We start from the raw sequence: 27382 nt of genomic DNA, 5'->3' as shown, positions 1-27382 counted from the left end.
ATAAATCTTTTTTAAAAATAAAATAAAATTTTAAGGGGCGCCTGGGTGGCACAGCGGTTAAGCGTCTGCCTTCGGCTCAGGGCGTGATCCCGGCGTTATGGGATCGAGCCCCACATCGGGCTCCTCTGCTATGAGCCTGCTTCTTCCTCTCCCACTCCCCCTGCTTGTGTTCCCTCTCTCGCTGGCTGTCTCTATCTCTGTCAAATAAATAAATAAAATCTTTAAAAAAAAAATAAAAAAAATAAAATAAAATAAAATAAAATTTTAAAAGCTTTCTGAGTTTGTCTTTTTGTATTTAACCTTCGATCTACTAGGAATTGATTTTTGTGCACAGTAAGAGGGAGTTCAACTTCATTTAATACAATAAGCAAATGTTTCAAACAAGTATATCCTTTCCCAACTAATTCACCAGCTTGTATTCACCCACATACCTCCACATAAGCATATAAGATTCATTAGAAACCTCTCAGTTCACCTGTCATTTTGTTACTCATTTTCCCTTTTCTTTTTGTAGGCTCCTCAGACACCTGACACACAGGCTAGGCCGCAAAATCCAGGCTTGTAGGACCCTCTAAGTCACCCTCCCTCATTCGCTCTCCAAGGTTGCAAAACTGCTCAAGACAACAAGCAGATCCTCCCTCCCTTTCTAACAAGGCTGTAATCCAATTGACACTCTTAAGGATCTATTTAAAGTAAAACCTGCCTACTTCTAAGCTTCCTACTGTTAAAAGAAATCGAAATAAAAGAAAATATAAAGAAAACACATATACAACTAGGAATTTTTTTTTTTTTTTAAGTAGGCTCCATGCTCAGTATGGAGCCCAATGCAGGGCTTGAACTCACAACCCTGAGATCAAGAGTTGGACATTTAACTGACTGAGCCACCCAGGTACCCCATAATCAGGAAAAATTTTAAATATAAAAATCAGATAATAAAATTACAGTGATAAGTTTGTTGGCAGTCCTGGCACTCACCTGGTATTTTACAAAGTGGTATATTAAAAATCTTAGATATCACTAGAAATGGATTTGAATGTGATCTTTGGGTAAGAGTCATGTCTAATGTTCACTAAGATAATAACCAGGGCCCAGCAGTGCCTCACATGTAGCAAGCATTCAAATTTGTTGACTGAAAAAATGGATTAAGGAAGTCTTATCTTTTTTTTTTTTAAATATTGTATTTATTTATTTAACAGAGATAGAGACAGCCAGCGAGAGAGGGAACACAAGCAGGGGGAGTGGGAGAGGAAGAAGCAGGCTCATAGCAGAGGAGCCTGATGTGGGGCTCGATCCCATAATGCCGGGATCACGCCCTGAGCCGAAGGCAGGCGCTTAACCGCTGTGCCACCCAGGTGCCCCAAGGAAGTCTTATCTTACTGTTCTTTAATAATAACTTGTCAATTCTTGCATCTTTTTACTTCCATAGAAACTGTTAATCATGTTGCCAAGTTCCACAGAAAAACCTACAGGCATTTGGATTTCAATACATCTACTGATCATTTTGCAAAAAAACTGACATTTTTACCATACTTAGTCTTTCAATTCGTTCTTAGTATACAATATGTACCTTCATTTATTTAGGTCTTCCTGTATGTCTCTAAATAAAGTGTAATTACCCTCTTTTATAAAGGCTTGTACATCTTAAATATTTAAAGTTCACTTTAAGTATCTCCTTTCCTAGGAAATCTTTCTGTCCTCCATCCCTTAAACACACTTTGAATTATGTGCTCCTCTTCTGTGATTTCTCTGTACCTGGGGAACACTTTAAACATAGTACAAAGTCCTTAATTCTTGACTTATTTGCTCTTACCACTAGATTGTAACCTCCTGGAGGACAGAGAGGATCATTTCTGTATCACAGCACCTACCACACAACCAGCACAAAGGAGCTCAATATTTATTTTTAAACTTTAAGCAAATGAATAAATGTTCTCAATGAATATAAAGTACAAACTATCTGATAAGGAAAAGGACTACCATTCATTGAGTAGTTTCTATGTGCTGGGCACAACACTATACTGAATGTTTATATGCATCATCATCTAATTCTAAAAGTAAACCACCCTTTGACACATATTTTATAAAAGCTTAATATTAGTGTCACATGATGTAATGGGCATCACAAATACTGTAGTGATAGTCCTTACTGACCTGGAGGTCAGACTCATAAGCCTCAGTAAGAAAAGCAGCGGTCTTCATTCATTCCGGCTGTTATAAAAATAATACCATAAACTGGGTAGCTTACAAACAAGAGAAATTTATTTGTCACAATTCTGGAGACTGGGAAGTCCAAGATCAAGGTGCCTGCAGATTTGATGTCTGGTAAGGACCCATTTTGTGGTTCACAGATGGTGTTTTCTAGCTGTAATCTTACATGCAGGAAGGGATGAGCAGGAATCCCAATCATGAGGACTCTGCACAGGAAAAGTAAGAAGACAGGAGAAATGAAAGATGCTCTGGGGTTTCAAGTATAAATTATGATAAGTGGAGAATATTACAAGAGGAGAAGAAGTAATTTAAAGGGAAAGATAACTAATTCAGTTTAGGACTTGCTGTCTTTGTGATGTCAGTAAGACATTAAGGTAAAATACTCAAGAGACCATTGGGAATGCAGGATGGACACACTGGCTCAGAGGGTAGCCTGATTGTTAAGGATGCATAGCAGCCTCTGAAAGAACAGATTCGGGTGTGCAGTAAGAAATGGAAGACTGAATTTCAAGAAGTAAGGTCTGAATGCCTAAGATAGGCAGTCAGTGACCAGAAAGAAAAAACAAAAGCTCAAGGGGGTACCAGATTCAGAGAAGATATTTTTGGTTTTGGATAGGATGACCTGGATACATTTGAAGACAAACATCAAGTAACCAGTGTCAAAGAAACATCTAAAGGGATGTGTGTGTGCACGTCAAATAGTGAGAGGGTAAGGATATGAGATAAATGAGATAAAAGGAAGAGACAGATTGTCCTGTGCTGTTCCAAACGACTAAACTAGGATGATGTTAGAACCTAGAGACAAAAGTTCAAGAAAGTATATTTCAGCTTCACATTATGAGATATCTTTATTAATAATAAAGATATTTCAGGGTGCTTGGGTGGCTGTCAGTTAAGCATCTGCCTTCGGCTCAGGTCATGATCCCAGACTCCTGGGATCAAGTCCCGCATGGGACTCCCTGCTCAGTGGGGAGTCTGCTTCTCCCTCTGCCTCTCCACCCCACTCATTCTCCATCACTTGCGCTAATAAATAAAATCTTTAATAATAATAATAAAGATATTTAAAGGAACAAACTGTCTTACTATTAAGGATATTTAATTGAATGCTTCATCATTTGTCAGGGATGCTACAGAAGAAATTTTGTCCTATGTGAGAGGTAAGACTAGGTGCCTTTGGCAATAAATTCTGACCTTACTCATACTAAGCAATAACTCCCATTCCCTCTCGTCCCAGCCCCTGGTAACCTCTATACTATTTTCTGTCTCTATGAATTTGCCCATTCTAGATATTTAATGTAAGTGTAATTACACAATAGTTCTCCTTTTGTGTCTGGCTTATTTCACTCACCATAATGTTTTCAACGTTTCCCCATGTTATATCATGTATTAGAATTTCTTTTTTTTAATTTTTATTTTAAGTAGGCTCCATGCCCAACATGGCGCTCGAACCTACAACCCTGAGATCAAGAGTCACATGCCCTACTGACTAAGCCAACCAGGTGCCCCAGAACTTCTTTCCTTTTTATGACTAATACTCCATTTTATATATATACTACATTTTATCTATTTATCTATTCAAACATTTGGATTGTTTCCACCTTTTCTCTATTATAAATAATGTTGCAATGAACATCAGTATGCAAGTACCCAAGTCTGTTTTTGATTCTTATGAGTATATATACTTGGAAGTGGAACTGTTGGGTCAATATGGTAATTCGACTTTCAGTTTTTGAGGAACTTCCACTAAGAATAACATAAATACAAAATTCACAATGAGATTTCAATTCGTGCACATTAGGATAACTATAATCCAAGGAAAGGAAAGGAAAAGGAAAAGGAAAATAGCAAGTGCTGGTGAGGATGTGGAGAAATTGGAATCCCGATGATGGGTGGTAGGAATGTAAATGGAATATTGGTGGGAAAACAGTTTGGCAGTTATTTTGATATATGTCACAACATGGATGGACCTTGAAAACATTTCACTTAGTGAAATAAGATACAGAATGTCAAGTACTGTATGATTTCACTTATACGAGGTACTTAGAATAGGCAAATCCATAAAGACGGTAAATAGAAGAGAGGTTACCAGGGGCTGGGGAAGGAAGAAGGAAGGAATTATTTTTTAATTGGTGGAATATTTTTTTTAATTGGTGGAGTTTTTGCTGGGGACGATGAAAAAATTGAGGATATAGGTCATTATGGTTAACAACATTCTGAATGTATTTAATGCCACTGAATTGTACACTTATAAATGGTTAAAATATTAATATATTTTACAATTTTTTAAAAATCAAAAAAATTAAATGTCAAATGATTCCTTGAGCCAATAAAAATTTATTAATCAGGACACAATGCAGAAAAGCTAAAGCTATATATCAGATATTTCAACCAGAAAGGCATTTAATACAAGGACTAAGATGGCTATCATTCAAAATATGGGAGGACATTAAAAAAAAAAAAAGGAAGGATTAAGAATCAGAAATAGCCACTGGAGTGAGGAGATAAAGGATACAATGCAAGCCAGGGGTCTAAAAGCTACTGCCATTACTGCCTCCGCATATCCATGAAGCTGGTATTAAACATTGGAATCTCGGTCCAGACACCTCAACTGCTTCTATTCATTTAAATCTCACAACTTTGCTAACCACCCAAAGCAGCAGCAAAAACAAGTTTTCCTGTCCTCTTCCTTCCAAATTGTGGGAATTCATCTAGTGGAGAGAACCTGAGCTGCATCCACATATGATGGAAGGGAGTTCAGGAAATGCACTGTATTTCATCACTTTCAAGACGCTGAAGTATTAAAGTGAAAATTGGGTACACTTATTTTATAATCAATAGCATATCATGGTTAACTGGCAATATTTTATTTTAGAAATACAAAACAATGGTGAATCTTAGAATCTGTGGCATCTTTAATTTAATAAAAAATGTTAATTTTAGCTTTCTAATTAAAAAAAAAAAACACCTCTATAAGCTCTCTAAACAGGGGGACCTGGCTGGCTCAGTGTGAAGCACGCAATTCCTGATCTCAGGGTTGCAGGTCTGAGCTCCACGTTGGATGTAGAGATCACTTAAAAATAAAATCTTAGGGGTGCCTGGGTGGCTCAGTTGGTTGGGTGGCTGACTCTTGATTTCAGCTCAGGTCATGATCTCAGGGTTTTGAGATCCAGCCCTGAGTCAGGCTCCACACTCAGCTCGGAGTCTGCCTCAGATTCTTCCTCATCCCCTGTCCCTACCCGCCCCCCAAGCCAAATCACACTTGCTCTCTGTAAAATAAATAAAATTTTTAAACTAAACTAAAATTGTAAAAAAAAAAAAAAAAAAAAAAAAAGCCCTCTAAACAAAAACAAGTTCTCATATTATCTTCTAAAAGCTTTACATTTTTGCATTTCACATCCAGGCACTTAATGTACCCAGAATTTTTGATCACTTTGAGGGTAAAGTCCAAACTAATTTTTCCAGTACCATTTATTGAAAAGGGCATTCTTTTCTCACTAATTACCAGCATACATCTGTCATATATTAAGTAACCTGTATCTGTCATTCATCAAGTAACCTACAATTACAGATTTCCTTCTGTTTTGTTCCACTGGTCCATCCATCACTAGACCAGACTACTCACAACAGTGTCTTAATTACTATACTTTGTAATAAGTCTCAAGAACTGGTAAAATAAGTCTTCCCATACTGTCCTCTTTGAGAGTGTCTTAGCTACTTTGGCCCTTTATTGATTTTCCAGAGAATTTCAGAATCAGCTTAAGTTCTACCAGAACAAGAAAAAAAACAAAACCAACAAACCGACCAAAAAAATAACTAATGCCTTGATTGGAATTACATCAAATACATAAATCCATTTGGAGAATAATACCTATACAATATTGAGTCTATCAATCCATGTACATGGTATTTTGCTCCATTAGGTCTTCTTTAATTTACTTCAATAGGCTCTTCACACTTCATTCCATCTCACACCTCAGACCCTTATCTGGAATCTTTCTCTCTGCCTGAAGTACATCCTTCATAATTTCCTTTAAAGATTTTATTTATTTATTTGACAGAGAGACACAGCCATCGAGAAAGGGAACACAAGCAGAGGGAGTGGGAGAGGAAGAAGCTCCCAGCGGAGCAGGGAGCCCCATGCGGGCTCAATCCCAGGAACCTGGGATCACGCCCTGGGCCGAAGGCAGACGCTTAACGACTGAGCCACCCAGGCAGCCCATCCTTTAGAAAGGGCTGATGGAGTTTGTTAAACTAAACTTTTACCTTATCCTTGAGGGATAGTTTTGAAAGAATTTCTAAGTAAAGAATTTATAAGTATACATTGGCAATTATTTTGAAAAATATACATACTTTTCCTTTGAGAAGTTAGCATGGCTCCTCCTTTGAAAGAAATCTTTTTTTTTTCCTCTGGCTGCTTTTAAGATTTTTCTCTTTATATTTGGGTTTATGCCAATTCACTGATTTAGTCTGGGTACAGATTTCTTTTTATTTGTACTATTAGAAATTCATTGAGCTTCCTAAGTCTATCAACTGGTTTCTCATCAGAACTAGAAAATGTTCAGCCAGAAATCTCTCTTCAAATCTTACCTTTGTATCATTCTCTCTTTCTTCTCTTTATGAAACTTTGATTAAATACGTTAGATCTCACTCTATCTTTCTCATCATGCAACCTCTCTTCAATATTTTCCACTGCTTTGACTCTTAGTAGTGCAGTCAGGAAAGTTTCTCCTGTCTTATCTTCCAGGTAACTAATTCACTTCAGTTAGAAATCATCTGCTCAATCTTTCCCTTAGGTATATTTGGCATAGTTTCATTTCTGTACTTTCTATTTGTTTTTTTCAAGTCTACTAAGTAACTTGTTATAGTCTCTCTTTCTCTGTCTTCAAATTTGTCTTTTATTCTTTAAACAGAACAAATAGCAACTGTTTTAAATCCATCTGGTATTCGAGAATTTTCTGGATCTGTTTCTTATTCACAGTGCTATTTCCATGCATGTTATATTTTTCTTTTTAAAAAACTTATTTTGAGGTATATGTACATAAAGCAAACTATATAGTTATATGTCAATTATATCTCAATTTAAAAACTATCCATCTTAAATTATATTACTTGAAGAATTCTACATACATACATCATATAATTTTAACTTGTGTGTTTTTTACTACGCTTGGTTACTTATGACAGTGTAGTAATTACTGCCCTGGAAAAATTATTGGTGGCAATCCCCTTCAGAATGTACGGCCTTTTTCCAAATATAATTTGCCTTTCCTTCTGACAGGCCTTGTGAGTACTACCAGTTTGAAACCAGGAACTATGATAAATGGTTTGAGGGTCCCTAGACCACCCAGGCAGGACAAATCTAAGTTGCTAATCAGTGTGAGAACTTAAACTGTGGTCACAACTTGAAGGATTTATTTTTCTTAATTTCCTTTTTCTTCCCCTGCTCCAAATCTACAATCCCCTAGATATGCGAGTGGGTAGACAGTTTAGTTCTATTTCACCCTAACCTAATGATGGAATCCTTGGAATACCATCTTAAGATAGAGTCGTTCTCCTTTCTGACTCTCACTTTGGACGAACTCTAGGCCTTGACTTCTATCCTCTTCATCCCACGAAGTGTACCAAAACAAAAGGCCAAATCTAAATAGACTGGCAACTGCCCCTAGAACAAAAGCTACCGCATCCTCTAATTTCTCCGGGTTCCTGCCTTTTTCCTAGAATTTGGACTTGCAGTTGTCTATTACTTCTTCAGCTCTTTAATTCCTTTATATTTTTTAAAAATAACGTTTCCAAGATTTTTAGTTGTTTTCATCAAAAGGGTTGATCTGAAATAACGCAATCCACCATTACTGAAAACAGAAATCAATTTCCCTTTTATGACAACTATTTTGTAACACCCCTATACTATCTTTTTTTTTTTTTTAAGATTTTATTTATTTATTTGACAGAGATAGAGACAGCCAGCGAGAGAGGGAACACAAGCAGGGGGAGTGAGAGAGGAAGAAGCAGGCTCATAGTGGAGGAGCCTGATGTGGGGCTCGATCCCAGAACGCCGGGATCACGCCCTGAGCCGAAGGCAGACGCTTAACCACTGTGCCACCCAGGCGCCCCCCCCCATACGATCTTAAAATTGAATTCAGAGATATCCTGCCTAAGTGAAATTTTAAAAGTAACACCCTAATTGTACTTTCAATCGTATGAAAGAAATAAATTAGTAATAAAATTATATTTATTTCAAATGTGCAAGCAATTATTAAACACAAGGAGGGTATCAGATGCTCATATTTAGACAGAGAATCACTACAACTATAGTGGTTACAACTGTAGACTGAGAGGAAAAGTATTTGAGTCACCCAATAATGTGCAAGTGGCATTACCACCAATTATGTGATTTCTGAAGTGGTGAAGAACTCCTGATAAAGTTCTGATCGAAAATTTTAATATTCCTCCAATTTATGTGATAACTAAATTCCTGCAACTTTTCGTGTATATTAAAACAATGCCTCATGCCTAAAACAAAATTAGTTTCTAAGCTCAGATCATTATTACCACTTTTTTCACCTACAAAGTTCAACAAATCACTCTAAGTCCTGTGGTTATTCAAACAATTCTTAAATGTGCAGACTGTCCTGACCACTCAGAGAGCTGACTTCCCTGGTCCTTGCTCATTAAAGGCTAATGCCGCCCTCCTCCCCCATATTTGGAACAACCAAAACACCTCCAAGTATTTCAAAACTGCCCTCTGGGGAAGAACTGCCCACACACAGACCCACTGTACGTAGGAGACATAGAGATGCATGACCAAGCTCCATCTTCATGGAAGGAACTGCTGCCCAGCTATGAGGACAGTGAGCAGACAGCATCCAAAGGTTACCTCCTTCAAAGTCCACCTTAACCGTGGCCCACATCAGGCAAGGAGGCTCAGCCATTTGGCTCCTGACAGGCAATCCTCAGTCCAAAGCTCCACACTAATAGGCAAAAGTTTTATGAGGCCCACATCACAATGCAACTTCATCCTGTGCCCAATCCTCTATCCTGCCTCTTCCTTTCACAGGTGTTGATTCCTAGTAAATATCATGCACTGCAAACAGTGTCTCAGTATCTACCGTCGGAGAACCCAAACTTCAACAGTGACACACAGTACATCTTACTGCTGAGTCNNNNCCTAAACATTTTTGGTGGTTTGACCTTTTCCCATCTTGAATCTACCCTACAAAACCTTACCAATTCAATCGTCCTTAAACACTGCTTTCATCGTTTATTTTAAACCTCCACTTTCATCCCACTGCATATAATATAAATTTTTTTCAGTCTAGAGGGGCCTGGGTGGCTCAGTCAGTTAAGCAACTCCCTTCAGCTCAGGTCATGATCTCAGGGTCCTGGGAGTCGGAATTCCTGCTCAGCGGGGATCCTGCTTCTCCCTCTCCCTCTGTCCTCCCCCACCCCCACCTTGTGTTCTCTCTCTCCACTCTCTCTCTCTCATAAATAAAAAATGTATTTTTAAAAAATTAAAAAAATTTTTTTTCAGTCTATAACTATTTTCCACAATGCAGTCCTGTCTACCATAGCCAAATTTTATTTCATATAAGTCACTCAGCTATAAATATGATGGTCCTGTTCCTTAAACAAAAGTATTTCTAACTCCAGTTCTTTGCAAAGTCTATTCCCACTACCTATTACATCTTCTTTCCTTCCTTCTACCTGTCTAGGTTAAACACTAACTTCCATCAAGACCTCATTAGCCTATAATAACATTCCACTTCTGAACTCCTTCATCATCCACTCTGGCACTTAATCACATACTGCCATGTGCATGCCCTGTTTCCTCCATCAAGAGTGTTTTCTTTTAGGGGTGCCTGGGTGGCTCTGTCAGTTAAGCGTCCAACTCTTGATTTTTTTTTTTTTTTTAAGATTTTATTTACCAACTCTTGATTTTTGGCTCAGGTCATGATCTCATGGGTCATGGGACTGAGGCCCACGTTGGGCTCCACACTCAGCGGGGAGTCTGCTTGAGATTCTCTCCCTCCCCCTCTATCCACGCCCCACCCCCCCCACACTGTCTAAATAAATAAATAAATAAAATCTTTAAAAAAAAAAGTGTTATCTTTTAGAAGCCTCCCCCCCCAATATAAAATCTCATGCACAATTTCAATGTAGTAACTTACAAAGTAGAACTACTTTGGTTGAAGCAGAAATTGCCTCCCTACCCTCCACAAGCCCACTGAGTCTCTTCCTTGCTACTCTTAACCCTCAGAAACTCCTTGAGGTAACCTCACAGTACCCAGTTTTTAAATCTGAAAGAGAAAAAACAAAACAACAAAAACCCTACCTTTATAGTACTGAAGAGCTTATCGCTGCATTAACCAGAAAGCTATTTAAGAACAGAAGTAGAGAAGAAAACTGCCATATTCCAGGTGAGTGATAACTATCTGGGCTAAGAGTACTGAGAAAGAACACAGTAATTTAAGTAGAAGTACTGCTAAGCAATGGAAAATAAATATGAATTTCACATAAGCCTTGACTTTAAAAGGGTCCAAAGTAGCCAGTAGCCACATGTGACTATTTAAATTAATCAGTTAAATTTTAAAATCCAATTCTTCAGTCCTCCTATACATATTTTGAGAGCACAGTAGCCACCTGTGGACATATTAGCACAGAACATTTCTCATGACAGAAATTTTGGCTGAACGACATTGGTCTAGGGAATGGACAGATACCAACAAAAACTATAATAAATAAAATGATACCAAGTATACTTTGAGATACTATGAAAGCACAAGGTAGAGGCACCTAACTAGGCTAGGCCTTGGAAAGAGGCCTTGAAAAGAAGGAAGGCTTCCTGCAATAAGTGAGCTAAGTCTGAAAGGTTTGGATAGGGTGAGGACAGGGGAAGGAATTTATATTTCAGGCAACAGGAAAAGCATGAGCAAAAGACAAGTCAAACTTGGAGAGCCTTTGAAAGAAAGTAACAGGAAAACAAGTGCTTCACTGTACAGTTTAAAAATTAAACTACAATGATGAGGATGCTATTCCATATAGACAATTTAAACATTCAATAAAATTTCAGTATAGAAAGAACCAAAGAATTGTTTTTGAAAAGAAAATTAGTAACCAGACCTCTCCATATTTAGCTTAAATTCATGGCATGATAATGGCAGATACTTCATGAAGAAGTAATAATTCATGTTCTGGGGCGCCTGGGTGGCGCAGTTGTTAAGCGTCTGCCTTCGGCTCAGGGCGTGATCCTGGCGGTCCGGTATCGAGCCCCACATCAGGCTCCTCTGCTGGGAGCCTGCTTCTTCCTCTCCCACTCCCCCTGCTTGTATTCCCCCTCTCGCTGGCTGTCTCTGTCAAATAAATAAATAAAATAAATAAAATCTTTAAAAAAAATAATAATTCATGTTCTATTTCCCAATGATTCCATGTCTGAAAAGTCAAAATGAGAATGACTCATATCAATTCTTAAATTGCCTTGGCAAGTGACACTTAACTTTGATCTGAGGACCTGCACCAAAAAGTCAGAAGTCTCACAATGCTGTCTGGACAACTGGTAAAATAATTTAATATTGCTTATCAATTTTATTCTTTGTCCCTAGTCCATTCACTCTCATCTGCTCCCAAACAACTTTAAGACCTTCACCTCCCTCCTTAATGCACATACCCCAAAGACTCACTCTTAGCTGGAGTCTTGTTGAAAAAGAATAAAGCAATTGGAAGAGAACACATACAGACTCCCAGCATCACATCTACCTACCTATCAACGTTTGTATTTATACACTCTGCCTTACCACATATTATCATAAAGTATCCCTGCTCCTATTGAGAGTCATTCCTTCCATTTGTACACTAAATCCCTTTCTCTCTTTCTTTCAGGGAGATTACTTCAGCAATGTCCCTCTCTCCCTTGCCCTTCCTTCCCTCTCTCTCTCCAGAATCCATTAATGTTTTACTCTCTAAGGATTCATTCCTATCACCATATGTCCTTATTTTTTTTATCATTAAAAAAAAATTCCATGACCCCACTTCCCTCACTAGCTATTGCCCCATTTCTCTGTTCCCCTTTGTAGGAAAAATCTTCACTATCTTCACTTCCCTTTCTATTCTCCCTTAAAATGACTCAGTCAGAGTATCTCCCCTGGAACCTCATCTCAATGCTCTATTCTTGTCTAGATCACAGGACCTCTACTTTGTTAACTCCAGTGATGAATTCTTAGTATCTTACTTAACCTAGCAGCATAGACAACTGACCATTCTCTATTAATAAACTTTATTCAATTTCCTACCTTACTGGCTCCTCCTTCTCAGGCTCCTCCTCTTTTCTCCAAATTTGGCTCTCTTTTTTCCTATATGCTCATTCCCTTGATAACCACATCAATATCACAGCTTTAAATACCATCCAAATCCCAAATTTAGGGTTGGCTAACTGTTACAACAAATACACTCAAAAGGTATAAGGATTCAAATACAATGAAAGCTTATTTCTTATCCATCTAATAGTACTAGGTTGTTGAAAAGGTTAGCAATCCATGCAGTATTCAGAAACCTAGGCTAATGGTCAATCTACCATTTACAACAGAGGGCTTCCAACTTACCCTAGGGATTCTTATGGTTCAACCAACCAGAAGGGAAAAACAGGAAGGAAGGTGTTTGTATGGACCAGACCTAGAATTAGTGTTTATCACATGTGCTCATATTACATTAGCCAGAACTTAATCATATGACCACACCTAAGTACTAAGGAGAAGTATCTAAGTGTATACTCAAGAAGAAAGTTAAGACATACATATGGCAAACAGTCTCTGTTACTAGGCCTCACTCCCAAACTCCAGACTCATAACAGCTTACTCAATATCTTTGACATCTAACAGATATTTCAAACTTGACATACCCCAAATTGAATTCTTAATCTGTGCCCTCCTCTGCCCCCTTGTCACCTCTCTTGCACACCTCACATTCAATCTATCAACAAATCCTGTTGGCTCTCCTTTAAAAACATCCAGAATCTGATCATTTATCAATACTTCTACTGCTTCTGATCTGGTCTAAACCACTGTCTAGATAATTCCAAAAGCCTCCTCCCTGGTTCCCCTACATCCACCCTTGTCCATTTATAGTCTACTCTCTACATAGCAACCGGAACACTATTGTTAAAAAAGTTACTCATGTAACTCTGTTCTGACTGCTCAAACTTCGAATGGTTACTCATTTCACTTAAAGCAAAAGTCAATGGCCTTTGGTCATGCTTCTGTTCCCACTCCTACCCCAACACCTCTTAGATTTCACCTCCTACTACTTGCCTCCCTTCTTTATGCCACGGCAGCAACTTTGACCTCCTTGTTTCTGGAATAGGCAAGGCACATTCCTGACTCTGAACCTTTGAACTTGGTTCTTCTGTCTGAAATGCTTTTCCTTTACCTTCTAAAATCTTTGCTCAATATTAACCTTCTCAACTAAAGCCCTTCCCTAATCTATTTTAAATTGCAAACCTTGTCCTGTTCTACTTTTATTTTTCCATAGTACTTATTACTTTCAAACATACTATAATAATTTTCTTTTTGTGTGTCTATCTGTCCCTCCCCCATTACATACACACACCTCCACCAGCATATAAGCTAGGTACGGGTAGAGATCTTCTATTTGTTTTCAAATGTACTCCTAAGCACCTAGAGTACTACCTGGTATACTGTAGTATTGAATACTTGAATACCTATTGGCCTATGAAATGACTTAATACAAGTCATCAATATAGTTTTAGAAGGATGACAAGGAAAATGGTGGATCATAGCTTTAAAAATATATAGTCTAACAGAAGTCTTTAACACATTTTTCCTATAAAGTCATGAAATATGGTCTATGTACTCTCATATTAATACATTATACCTCTTTCCTATGGAATGCTTAGTAAAAGTATATGTTGGCACTTTGTTTCTTTAACTCTGTAGTGGTTTAAAGGTAACGCTGAAGTAATCAACATTCCAACAGTTCTACCAACAATCAACATTCAAACAGTCCTATCAAATAGTCCACCAACAATCTTATATTAAGAACTACCAAAAGTTTGTAACAACTTTGTAAGCTGTCACTGAACATTCTAAAAAATGCCATAAAGACTTCTGAAAGGAAAAATTTTAATATATTTATTTTTTGTCTTGAAAACTGACAGAAAAATAACACTACTATAATTTTGTGAAGGCTTTTACATGTTCACAATCTCATTTTATTCTCATACCACTCCACATGGGAGGCAGAGGGAAAATCAAGCAGTGTATGAATGGCTATGACACAGAACAGTTGCTATAACTATTTAAACCATTCTTTCAAGACCCACCCATGATAACCAATAACCAAATGTTTCCTTCATTTTTTTTTTTTAAGAGAGAGAGCACACATGCAGGTGAGGTAGGGGAGGGGCAGGGGAAAGAGAATCCCAAGCAGGCTCCACGCTCAGTGTGGAGCCCAACTCAGGGCTCAAACCCATGACCTGAGCAGAAATCAAGAGTGGGTGGCTTAATCCACCCAGGGTCCCCTTCCTTCATAAATACATATAGAAACTTAAGTGTCAAACTCAGTAGCAGAAAAATCCTCTGCAACAGAGTTACCAAAAGGTTAAACTAAAATTTCATGCATAATGAAACTTAACTTTAGATTGTGTAACTTAATGTTAATATGAGAAGACACCTGCAGGAAGAAGATATGGGTGGAATATTTCAAATGTTAGAAGCATGTAAAAACTAAGGGGAAATGAACACTTTTGGTGGTTGTACAATAGGAATGTAACGACTACAATGAATTGTAATCTCTTCCCTATCTGAAGTTCTCACACCATTCCCATGGAAATACAATTACACAACTGTGTAAGAAAGCAATTTTGAGTTATTGAGGAATAACAATAGTACTTTACCTTTTTATATTAAAAAAGTTATACGGCAATAATCGCTTGGTATTCACAGAAGATGCTTTTATAATGAATGGGAATTAAATTACCTCCACATAACATTACCAGAAATTATGCTAAGAACTCTAAAAAATACCTACATAAGGCTCTTATATTAGTAATTGTTCACTTTTCTCCTCTAAGTTACACAAAGATTTCTAAGTAGAGGGTATAAACTTTAAAAAAGGAAAAGCGATTAGACCCAGGGCTGACAATAAAAAACATACAGGTTCCAATAACTATTCATAATGTTACTGTTGGAGCTATTAATCCCCTTTAATGTTAAAATTCCATCTAGGGGCACCTGGGTGGCTCAGACAGTTAAACCAACCACTCCTGATTTCAGCTCAGGTCATGTTCTCACGGTCCTGAGACTGAGCCTCATGGCAAGCCTCCTGTGGAGCCCCACGTCAGGCTCCATGTCCAGCTCCACATTGGGCATGAAGCCTGCTTAAGATTCTCTCTCTCTCTGTCCCTATCTCCCCACTCTGTCTCAAAAAATAAATAAAACTCCATCTTAAGACCAAACAGATACTTATTTTCCAAATATTGTAATTAGAAAATACAGTTTAAAATTCCTACATCAATAGAGGAACACATCTAATCAGTATTTTAAACTGCTTCAAAATACTCAAAGATAAGTGACTAATTCAAAGCATCCTAAACTTTCAATTAATTTAAGCTGTTCTAAAAACAGAAAGTCACTTTTTGTGTTAATTTAATGGCTATATTACTACAAGAAAAAAATATAAGAATAGAGTATTTCTCAATTTAAACACAATTAAAGTATCTTTTACAATAGGAAAAGTATTTAAAAATATTTTTTTAAGATTTATTGATTTGAGGTAGTGTGCACAAGCGCCAGAGAGTATGGGGGGGGGGGCTGAAGGACAGGGAGAGAAGCAGACTCTCCAATGAGTGTGAGCCCAACAGGGGGTCTCCATCTAAGGACCCTGAGATCATGACCTGAGCCCAAACCAGGAGTTGGACGCTTAACCAACTGAGCCACCCAGGTGCCCTAGGAAAAGCATTTTTTTTAAAACACACTAATTTTGGAACAATAGTTGAAAATGGTCTGCCAAAATGTTGAGTTTCTCTCTCCCTAGAAGTGCAGTTTCAAAATTTGCAAGGTAATCAAATACAATTGGAATAACACTCCTTATAACATGAACAAAAGTCTAGATGGTACTTACCTTACCAATGGCCACACAGGCCTGAACTAGTCAGGTATTCAAGACTTGCGCTCTATGAACACACTTGCTGATTTTTTGGCTTCTTAATATCTAAATGAAAAGCATGGGGGCGCCTGGGTGGCACACCGGGGCGCCTGGGTGGCACAGCAGTTAAGCGTCTGCCTTCAGCTCAGGGCGTGATCCCGGCGTTATGGGATCGAGCCCCACATCAGGCTCCTCCGCTATAAGCCTGCTTCTTCCTCTCCCACTCCCCCTGCTTGTGTTCCCTCTCTCGCTGGCTGTCTCTATCTCTGTCGAATAAATAAATAAAATATTTAAAATAAATAAATAAATAAATAAATGAAAAGCATGATGAGAAATATTTTATATTGGAGGGGTTTCCCCTAAGCTAAGAAATAAAAAGCTATCACCAGTGTAATTAAAGAAAAAAAAAAAAAGATGCAGGATCGTATGGGCCCCAATGAAAAAAGGCAGAAATATGACCAACAACCACCATATGCATTATCCTTAGTAAAAACAATTTAATGAAGACTCTAAGATTAATAAAGGTGCTAATTCTGGAAGATCACAGAACATGACACAGGTTTCAAATGGAAGAACTCTTAGAATGAAGATGGAGAATAACATAGTATAAACTAGTATCTTCCACCAACTGACATTTTCAGTGACTTCTTTGCTGAGTAAACATCGTAATATACTCACTTTCACCCATATGTATCTTCATTACAGTTAATATTTTTGCAATATGGTAAGAAGAACATTATTGACGTTTTTGTGCAACCAACATCCCCTTCATTTCTTATAAAGAAATTAATTTTGGATATAATAGGTTTTCTTTACCTGCCATTTTTCATGAACCTCACCACCAAATAACTCAAGATAGGAGTGTACTAATTACATATAGCAGTGAATCTTAAGCTTTGGGGGGGGGGTGTAGAAAACACCTTTTAGAATAAGAAAATTATTGACCATTTCCTTCCAAAAGTATAGCTAACACAAGAAATCAAAAAATCAAATTTTAAAGTTCTAAAAATCCTAAAAATTGGATCTATCTAATTTTAAGAATTTACTATAAAGCTATAGTAATAAAGATAGTGTGGTACTGGCCAAATAAGAGACATATAGGTCAATAAAAGACAGTACTAAACTCATAATATAATCAATTGATTTCAATAAAGGTGCCAAGGTAACTTGATTGAAAAAAAGTTTCTTCAACACCTATGAAACAACTGGACACCGATATGAAAAAGAATGAAGGAACTTTAACCTCTACCTCACAACATATATAAAAATTAACTCCAAACGGATCACAGACCTAAATATAATAGCTAAAGCTAACATTTCTAGAACAAAAACATGGGAAAAAATTTTATGATCTTAAGTTAGACAAAGATTTACTGAATAAGACACAAAAAGCAGGAAACATAAAAGAAAAAAATGATAAACTGGACTTCATCAAAAATAAATCTTCTCTTCAAAAAGCAATTAGGAAAATGAAAAAGACAAGTCACAGACCGGGAGGCGTGTGCAAAACACGTATCTGATATAAAGGACTTATATCCAGAATATAAATATAGCACTCTTACAACTCCACAAGATAAATACTGAATAAAAAGATTAAAATGCGAGATTTAATCAAAGAAAATATATGGGTAGTAAATAAGCACGTAATTACTAGAATGGCTAAAACTAAGAAGACTGACAATACCAAATGCAGACAAGGATACAGAATAACTGCAACACTCATTCACTGTGGGTGACAATACAAAATGGCACTAGTTTGGCAGTTTCTTTTTTTTTTTTAATTCCAGTGTAGTTAACATACATTGTTATATTAGTTTCAAATGTACAATACAGTGATTGAACAGTTTCATATATTACCCAGTGCTCATCAAGATAAGTGTACTCTTAATTCCCTTCACCTGTTTCACCCATCCCCGACCTAGCTCCCCTACCCCTCCCCTCTATAGTTAATAGTCTGTTTTTTGGGGTGCCTGGGTGGCTCAGTTGATTAAGCATCTACCTTTGGCTCAGGTCATGATCCCAGAGTTCCAGGATCGAGCCCCATATCGGGCTCCCTCCTCAGTGGGGAGTCTGCTTCTCCCTCTGCCCCTCACCCTGCTCTTGTGCTCTCTCTCCCTCTCTCTCACAAAAAAAAAAAAAAGAGTGTTTTTTGGTTTGTCTTTTTTTCCCCTTTGTTCATTTGTTTTGTTTCTTAAATTCCACATGTAAGTGAAATCATATGGTATTCATCTTTCTCTGACTTATTTCATTTTGCATTATACTCTCTAGATCCATCCGTGTTATTTGATCATTCTTTTTTACGGCTGAATACTATTTATACACACACACACACACACACACACACCCCACTTCTTTATCCATTCAGTTGATGGACACTTGGGTTGCTCCCATAGTTTGGCTATTGTAAATAATGCTGCAATAAACACAGGGGTGCATATATCCCTTCAAATTAGTGTTTCTGTATTCTTTGAGTAAATATACAGTAGTGTGATTACTGGATCATAGGGTAGTTCTATTTGTATTTTTGTGAGAAACCTCCATACTGTCTTCCACCAGCAGCCTCACCAGTTTGCATTCCCACAAACAGTGCACGAGGGTTCCTTTTTCTCCATATCCACGCCAACACTTGTTTCTTGAGTTTTTTATTTTAGCCATTCTGACAGGTGTGATGTGATATATCTCACTGTGGTTCTGATATGCAGTTCCCTGACGATGAGTGATGATGAGTATCTTTTCATGTGTCTGTTGGCCATCTGTATGCCTTCTGTGGAGATATGTCTGTTCATGTCCTCTGCCCATTTTTTAATTGGATTGGCAGTTTCTTATAAAGTTAAATATATACTTACCATACAACCCATCAACCTCGCTTCTAGGTCCTTACTCAAGAGAAATGGAAACAAATATCTACACAAAAACCTGAACCCAAAAGTTTATAGCAATCTTCACTGTAACTGCTGAAGAGTAAAAACAACCCTACCACGCTTCAGCTGGTAAATGTATAAATAAACGGGGACACATCCATACAATAGAATATTACTAAACAATAAGCAGAAACTAATTGCTGACACATACAACATGGGTGAATCTCAAAAACATCAAACTAAATGAAAGAAGTCAAATACATAAACCCCATACTGTACGATTCCACCATATAACTTTCTGGAAAAGGTAAAACTAGAGATCAGACCCATGTCTGCCAGGAACTGAGGGTCAGAGAAGGGGACGCAATGCAGAGGAACTAGGAACTTTTTGAGATGATGGAAATGTTCTGTGTCTTGACTGTGGCAGTAGTTGCAGGATCATGTACATTTGCCAAAACTCATCAAACTGTACAGTTAAAATGGTACATTATGGTATATGTAAATTATAACCGAATAAACCTGATTTTTCTCAAAAAGCAATTATGAACTTCCTATAGACCTCTAACCCACACCTTAATCTCAGAACTTCTAATATGATATAGTTCAGTCTCCCCTAGACCAGGAGTCTGAAAACTTTGGCCCATGAACTGCGCCATCAATTCTTTTAATACAGCCCACAAGACTAGCCGCATTTTTAAATGATTGAAAAAAATCAAGAGTATTTCATGACATATGAAAATTATATGAAATTCAAATTTCAGTGTCCATAAGTAAGTTTTATTGGAACAGTCAGGCTCATTTGCTTACACAGTCTATTAGTTGCTCTTGTGCTATAATGCCATTGTTGAGTCTGTTGAGTTGTTTTGACAGAGACAAAGCAGTTAGGCCCATAGTGCCTAAAATTTTACTATTTGACCCTTTACAAAAAAATGTTTGCTGACCGCTTTTTCGATGCATGTTGTTGAAATTTTCTACAGAGATTATTAGAATTGAGAAGATTCATGCCAGTACACATCTCTCTTCAAACACAGGAGCTCTAAAATTTTCACAGCCATAAAACCCTTTTTTTCAAGAAAACCAACATGTAAAGCAGATAAATGAAGAACTTCAAGAGTTAAGGTGTGGGGGGACTAAACATAGCCTTCAGTTAACCTCTGAAGAAGGCCCTTGAAACCCCCTAAACTGTGTTTTTCAAAATGCCTGTTGGAACCAATTGATTGTCAATCTAGTAAACTGACTTGTAAGTAGCATAATAAAAAGAGCAATGAAAAGTACAGAAAAACAGAGTGCATCATACCTAATAGGGTTCCATTCACTATTTCTTTCACTAAATATTGGAGTACCTATATGCTAGATAATGCTGCAAAAGTATCTTTTAAAAAAAAGTCCAAAACAGACAAAAACTGTTTCTCCTATGTATGTATCAGGGTAACTTAAAATCTGAATTTCTTACAGTGTTTTGTGTGTTTTTTTTTTAATTGTCCTAGAGCTCTATAGTAATTTGAAAACTACCATCCTATGGTACATTTGTCGCAAAAGTGCTGTCAATAACTGCAGCCACATTACAAGAATGAAAGTGATGTTTCATTTGATGTTATAGAGCTTCCAGAAGACATAAAGTTAATTGAGTTCAGAGCAATTTTTATATTCTGTATTGAGGGCATTCCCAAGACCCAGAAAGGAATCTAATGTTACTGGGCATCAATTTCCCTCTATATGCATAGTCTTGATATGGGAAGAAACAAGACTAATAGTTTTTTAAGCCCAAGAGAATACATGTAAACCAAAATAATCTCAAAGGGTAGAGGGTAGAAAAAATAATTGCTTAATGTTAGGGTGTAGGCTGTACTAAGAGTTTCTTCTACCATGCTAATTATGTATGATAGTAAATTAGGTTGGTAGCCAAAAGAAACTAAAAAATAAAGACTACCTCCCAGAACACGTCAATGCCTCCAGCAAATATTTAACAGAAGAATGGAACAAATGAGACTATCTTTTTGGTTCTTATATTAAGTTATCTATGACATTATGACTATAAAAGCATTGCTTACTTTTAAAAAAGAGAAAAGCTCCTGAACAGGCTCCCCTATTTTGAATTTAGTTCTCTATTGCTGATCCTGACCTCAGAGAACAACCAATGTAGGTGAAATAGAGAACGAGTAAAAGACTCAATTCAACTTCTGAGGAAGACAAAATCCAGTAAGAATTACTGACAATAAAGGCTTATTGTAATGACAATTTGAGGCAGAAATATAGGAAGCATAACAACATACTGCGTTTTCTAAAACAAGGGGATTGTGATACAAAATGTTCACTAAGTACACAGCTAAATTAATATCAAGGTGTCTAAGAAAACAAAATGCACTTTGCAATTCTAAAGGAGAAGACAACTTTATTATTGGGGAAAATGAATAAGGAAGAAAGCTAAGCAGCTGCCTTATTCTTCAACAGGTAAGCATGAGGTCTTAGAAAATGATAAAAAACAATGTAGCCTGCTCCTTTCCTCTCTTCCCCACCACTCATAGAACATAGGTTAACAGTTGTTAGAACAGCTTCCCATTCATCCTTATCAGGAAAGCAAGGGACAGGGAACTGAGAAAAGTCAAACTTCTCTAGCCTGTTATCCAAATATAATTTTTCTGGCCTATTATCCAAACAAGATTAAATCATGTTTGCTCTTAGGTTTACTACATTCAAAGATTTGAGCATCCAGTACCAACATTCCTTTCTTATCTATTTACTGATAAATGATTCCTTTAACAGCCAGCGTATGTAAGTGACTGATATCAGAGAGTTTTCTAAATACAAGAAGTGAATGGAGGCCTAAAGGAGAGAGGGAGGGAGGGAGGGAGGAAGAATACACACAGAGACCACTAGAAGTACTAAAGACAACAGCTATTTTATAGTTATGCCTAACAGATTATGTTTTGTCAACCTTCAAAAATACCCAGACAAGTATTAACAGCAATACCAGAACCACACAAGCACACAGTATCCTAAAGGGACTACCTCTTTTTAGGAGTATGAGGTAATCCAACCTGGTTTCACATGCCTCATAAAGATGTGTTTTAACACAGTGGACCACATTATAAAGAAGATCCCATCCCAGAATACTGCTTAGTCAATGTATTATTATAATTATACAACTTAACTAAGGCTGGTGATAAGAAATCTTGAAACAATATAATTTTAATTGTAATGCAATTTTAAGAAGCTCCTTCTAAAGAAACACAGAAGAATAGTTAATAAATCACACCCTGGTATATCACATTTTTTAAAAAATAAATGTATTTATTATACCATATGGTCATGTTATCCCATATTATACCATATGGTCATGGAAAGAAACATTGGGGAAATATAAATGGTCAGAAGTAAAGGTTTAATGCCAAAAGTATAAGCACATTCACTTCATAAATATTTAATAAGCTCCTGTCATTTACCAGAATATCCTATTTTGACATCTACAAAGTAATACAAATACAGGACATGAAATTTGTTCACGTCCCAACACAATTTAAAAACTAAAATCTACATTCTATGTTCAAGATGTTTGATAACAAGCAGTAAAAAAAAAAAATCTCTAATATCTAAGAAAAATGATTAGATTAAAAAAATCACAGTATTACCTAATGAAATATATAATATTTTACTATATTAGTTTAAAAATATTATAAACCCACATATATTGTATTATACAAACATAAAAAAAGTTTTGGATACACACCAAAATGTTTATACTAATTATATCCTAGTGGCAAGATTACATATTTTTTTCTTTTTTACTTTTGTACTTATAGCTTCCTAATTTTTCAATAATGAATGTGCTTTCCCTCTATACTCAGAAATTTTCATGCAGCTGAAATTTCCCTCTGAGAAACTTTAAAAACAAAAACAAAAAACTATTTTACTGTCAGACAACAGAACTCTTTAAAATAAAATGTGTCATTTTACACAAACATAACTTTTCATTTCTTTCCATGCACTTGGCAATTATATCTCTTTAGGTACACATAAGAAAGATAGTTAAATTAAAAGACCACAGTACGTATCAGTTTGCACTGAACTGACAATACCAACTTCAAATTTTAAATGATTTCTTGGAGGAATGTATTCTGCCATCCATAACATTGATTCAAAAGAGGTCCATTTTTAATCATTCATTCCCCGCCTCCCCGATGCAAATACCTTTTATTATCAGCTCCTATAAGAAATTATAGAAGGAAAACTATTCATCACTAAACATTAAAACCTGAGAGGAGGAGGCAGTACGAAACACTTCTAATTAAATTTAGTTAGGAATATCCTTGTAGTTTCAGGAGATACCAATATGCTTTCCAATGATTGGCAATTTAAACTTAAATTCATTAGTGTAGTGGTTCTCAAGCATTGATACATGAGAACTGCACAGGAAGTGTGCCAAATACCAAAAGTTATGGCGCTCTCACCTACTGAATCAGAATCTTCAGAGGGCAGAACTCAAACAATCTGGCCCTTTAAAATAAGATAGCGGAGATTGTACATAACAAAAGACTTCTCTGTATCACTGCAAACTGTTCTACTAAGTCTTAAAGTTCTCAATGTAAACAATGTTATAATCAGAGCATTACAATTTCATGACCCATACCCATTAATTTATCCATTCTTCTACTCTGTAACAGTCTTCAAAGTTACAATTCAACAAAACCACACATACACTACAAAGTAAAGCAAGCCTAGAGGCACCTGTGCCTGGTAAGACAAAGGCATATCCCATTCATGGAAAAAATAGACAGCAGATGTGACCCCTAGTATTTATCCATTAAAAACAATGTATCCTAAAAATAAATTTCCATGTCAACGGAACAAAGCTGTTTATAAATAAGAAGGAATGTGGAGGTGTGGGGAAGACAAGAGGAAGCTTCAGCAAGTTAAGAACCAAAAGCCAGGAAACAAGGCCAAATGAATGGTAACTGGGGACAAGGAAATCAGAATAAACTAGGAAATGGAAGAAGGAAAGAGCTCTATCCTTAGAATCCAAGATTGGGGAAAATGAACAGATGTTAGAGGAAACTGATCCGAGCAGAAATGCAAACTAAAAATTAAGTGGAAAGTCAAGCAATTTAAGAAAGAAGAAGAGATATGAGAACTTTAGATCAAATGATGGTATAGAACACATCATGGGCATTGATGGAGGTGGTATAAGAGGCCGAAAAATTATTATTGTGAATAAACTGATACTAGAGCCAGCATATGGGATGAATTTCCAAAGTAAAGATGATGAAGCAGGAAAAGGAGCATTGCACACAGAAGAAAGAATGAGACGTTGAGAATTGGGAAACCAAATGCAAGCAGCAGGAAGGAAAGAGAACTCTGAGCAAAGTCAATGGAGTAAGTCATGTTATCTAATCAATAATTACAAAGCACAGTTATTATACTAAATATTATCTCATTGTTTGCAAAATATTACAAAGTGTATTATTTTATACAGTACAACGCCAAATACTAAATAGAATAAATTTTCCTTAAAAACCAAATTAAATAATTTGACAAGGTGGTAAGAGGGGGAATAATGCAAAAAACAGGCTGACAGAAGCAGAAGCCAAAGAGGAAAAAGTGAAAGGTAAAAACTGGGACAAAAAGGAGGACAACAGTAAGAAATCAATCAAATCTATTTAAAAATGGGTAGGAAAAAATAAAGAGGTGTGAATGCACAATGGAAGACTAACCAGAAAGTGCCAGTATGCAAGTGAAACCTGATGGAATCCTGACAGCTTCAGAATTCACAAAGTAAGGAAGGAGCTTCAAAGCGTCCAGAAGGATTTGTGAAGATAATAGATAACAATGTTACGGAGCAATAGAATGATTCAGAGGGCCTAAAGAGAACTAGGGTAAGAGAAGTGCAAAAATGGTTCTAAGTAGAAACTGAGGCTAGAAGGCTGGCAGGTCCGACAACCGGCAAAAGAGCGGAGCAGCAGACCACTCAGCGAAAGAGCACAGACAAACAGAATAACTGGGGGCCTGACACCGGGATGGAAAGAAGAACGGAAACAGTGGGATTTAAGGCTGAAACAGTCCAGATTAAATCAAAATATCTGCCGGGTAAAACAGGTGAAGAGAAATCCCCCAAACAAGTAGAAAAGTGGAGGGGAGGGCAGCGGCCTGAAAAGGGGGACATCAGGGAGAGCGGAGGGTAACGATGCGCCCCATCACCCCCATGACCATGTAATAATTACAACAGCAACTCAGGCTAGGGTCCGGGCCCCGGCTACTAACCTACATCTATTCACCTGGATGCCGCCACCCTTCCCTACCCCCCCCCACCCCAAAATAATGAAAACATCGAAGAGATGAGAGCCTGGCTACCTTCAGCCAGCCGTGACCTTCTCGGACCAACCCTGAGTCTCGCCCCCTACTGATAGCCTCCTGCTCAACCAATGCTGCCCGAATCCCCCAAGCCCGGGTGCGAGTCAGGGAAACCCCCCTGGGCCACTGTGTGTGTTTACGTAGCGAGGAGCTGCAGGACGGAGAGGGACAAAGCGGGGATGCCCATCTCCCACCCCGCAGAACCCAAAGAAGAAGGTGGCTGAGGGCACCAGAGCCCCCACCGCCACCTCTTTCCCCCCCAAAAAACACCAGCCAGCCGAGCCCAGAGCCGGGAGGGGTGTAGGGTGCGCCGGCACTCACCTCCTCGGGAATGGCAGGGTCCGCAGCCGAAGAGGCCGCGGCGCCGGCGCCGGCCTCGGGCTCCATATCCCCGTTGAACAGAGCCTGGTCCTGCTCCGCGCCACCGCCGCCGCCGCCGCTCAGCGCCGCCATCTTATAACCGAGAGCCGGGACCGAAGCGACCGCTGCTGGGCGGGGAGGGGGAAGGGAGGCGGAGGCGGAGGGTGGGGGGCGGCGGGGAGGGACCGCCGGGGCGGCGCCGGCGGCGGGAGGGCGCCTGGGCCACCTCAGGAACCGGCCCGCGGCCCCCGGCACAGCCGAGCCTGAGGGGATTGGGGGAAGGACGCTAGGCGGGGGGCGGGGGAAGGGGGCGGAGACGACTAGAAGTCGCCGCGGCAACGGCGTCACCCGCGTGTCACGGCCGTGACGTCACTCGGGTTGCGTGACGTAATCATAGGCGCGCCCTCGCGCCGTCGTCAGGGGAGGGTTCCTTCCCCTCCTGCCCACCCTCGGGCGCGCACGTTTCCTGGGCTCCGCGGTTTCCATGGCTCCGATTTCCTACTTCGTTCTCCTTTCGGTCCTAAACCTGTTCTGTAATGTGGTATTTACTAGAAGAGCATGGGTGGTGTTCGAGGAGAAGTTAAAATCCTAGAGGGAAGAAGACGGGAAAGCCCATGTGTTTTTTCCATTACAGCGAATGTCTCTGTGTCATAAAAATAAGACTTGAAACCCCAAGGTGGAAATTTCAAGCAGAATTTGATAGAAATATATTTAGGAGCAGCTAAATTATCAGAATGATTTTTGTACCCGTTTCATTAAAGCATCTGGCCTGTTAAAATGGGTCTAAATGGAAGTCTAAAAGCTTTTTCCTATCGTTGAGGAATAAAATGTTTTCTTTAAGTGTGTTTTTCGTTTTCCAGTTATTCAACAAATGTAAATGGCACTTTCCATGTGCCAGGGCCTGCTCAAGGCATGGCATTCTAGACATCTGAAGCGTCAAAACTTTAATAGTTTTTATTTTCAAGATAACTATTCAAAACATTTTAAATACTAGGTGCCTGTCATGAACAGAATATCCCAAGGTGTTAGCTGTGCAAAATATGCTTGAAATCAGGAAGGGAATTAAATTCTCTTTGTGAGGCCCAATTACAGACGAAATTAAAGAAACCCAATTCATTATTAAAAATACATTTATCTTAAAGGAAAAGGGAATATTCGGGGAAAAAATTAAGGCATGGAGAAATAGAAGTGAGGAACATAGTGGAAGTTACTGTGGGCTCCTGATGGTGTACAGTTTTAATCACCGAAGTAACCTAAACATCAAGTCATGAGAAGCTTTGAGTGAACTACATTTTTTTACTTCCCATGTGGAAGGAATTCACCAGTGACCTCCTTAGAGTATTCACCATGATAAAAGAGATGGAACGCTGTCCTACTGACTCCTGAAGCAGAATGTCTGCATATTGATAGAGTCACTATTGAATCCAGGTATTCTAGAGGTAAGGCATATTGTGCGT

The 27382-nt window shown here is 38.1% G+C and overlaps 1 protein-coding gene across 5 annotated transcripts in view; it reads right to left on the bottom strand.

The window, feature by feature from the left end:
* BRAF (B-Raf proto-oncogene, serine/threonine kinase) overlaps positions 1 to 27382 on the bottom strand; it is a 166783-nt gene that overhangs the window by 138446 nt on the left and 955 nt on the right. Inside the window, exon 2 of one of the 5 annotated variants that reach the window (XM_040643929.1) lies at positions 25887 to 25940. In XM_040643929.1, coding sequence (XP_040499863.1) covers positions 25887 to 25940 — 54 coding nt within the window. Of the gene's footprint in view, positions 1 to 25886; positions 26091 to 27382 lie in introns of those variants that run through there. The other 4 variants (XM_040643927.1, XM_040643928.1, XM_040643924.1 and 1 more) reach the window with 4 other exon arrangements.

This window comes from Ursus maritimus, unplaced genomic scaffold, assembly GCF_017311325.1.
Source record: "Ursus maritimus isolate PB19 unplaced genomic scaffold, ASM1731132v1 scaffold_3, whole genome shotgun sequence".
Classification (NCBI taxonomy): Eukaryota; Metazoa; Chordata; class Mammalia; order Carnivora; family Ursidae; genus Ursus; species Ursus maritimus.
This window is presented reverse-complemented; position numbering and strand designations above follow the sequence as displayed.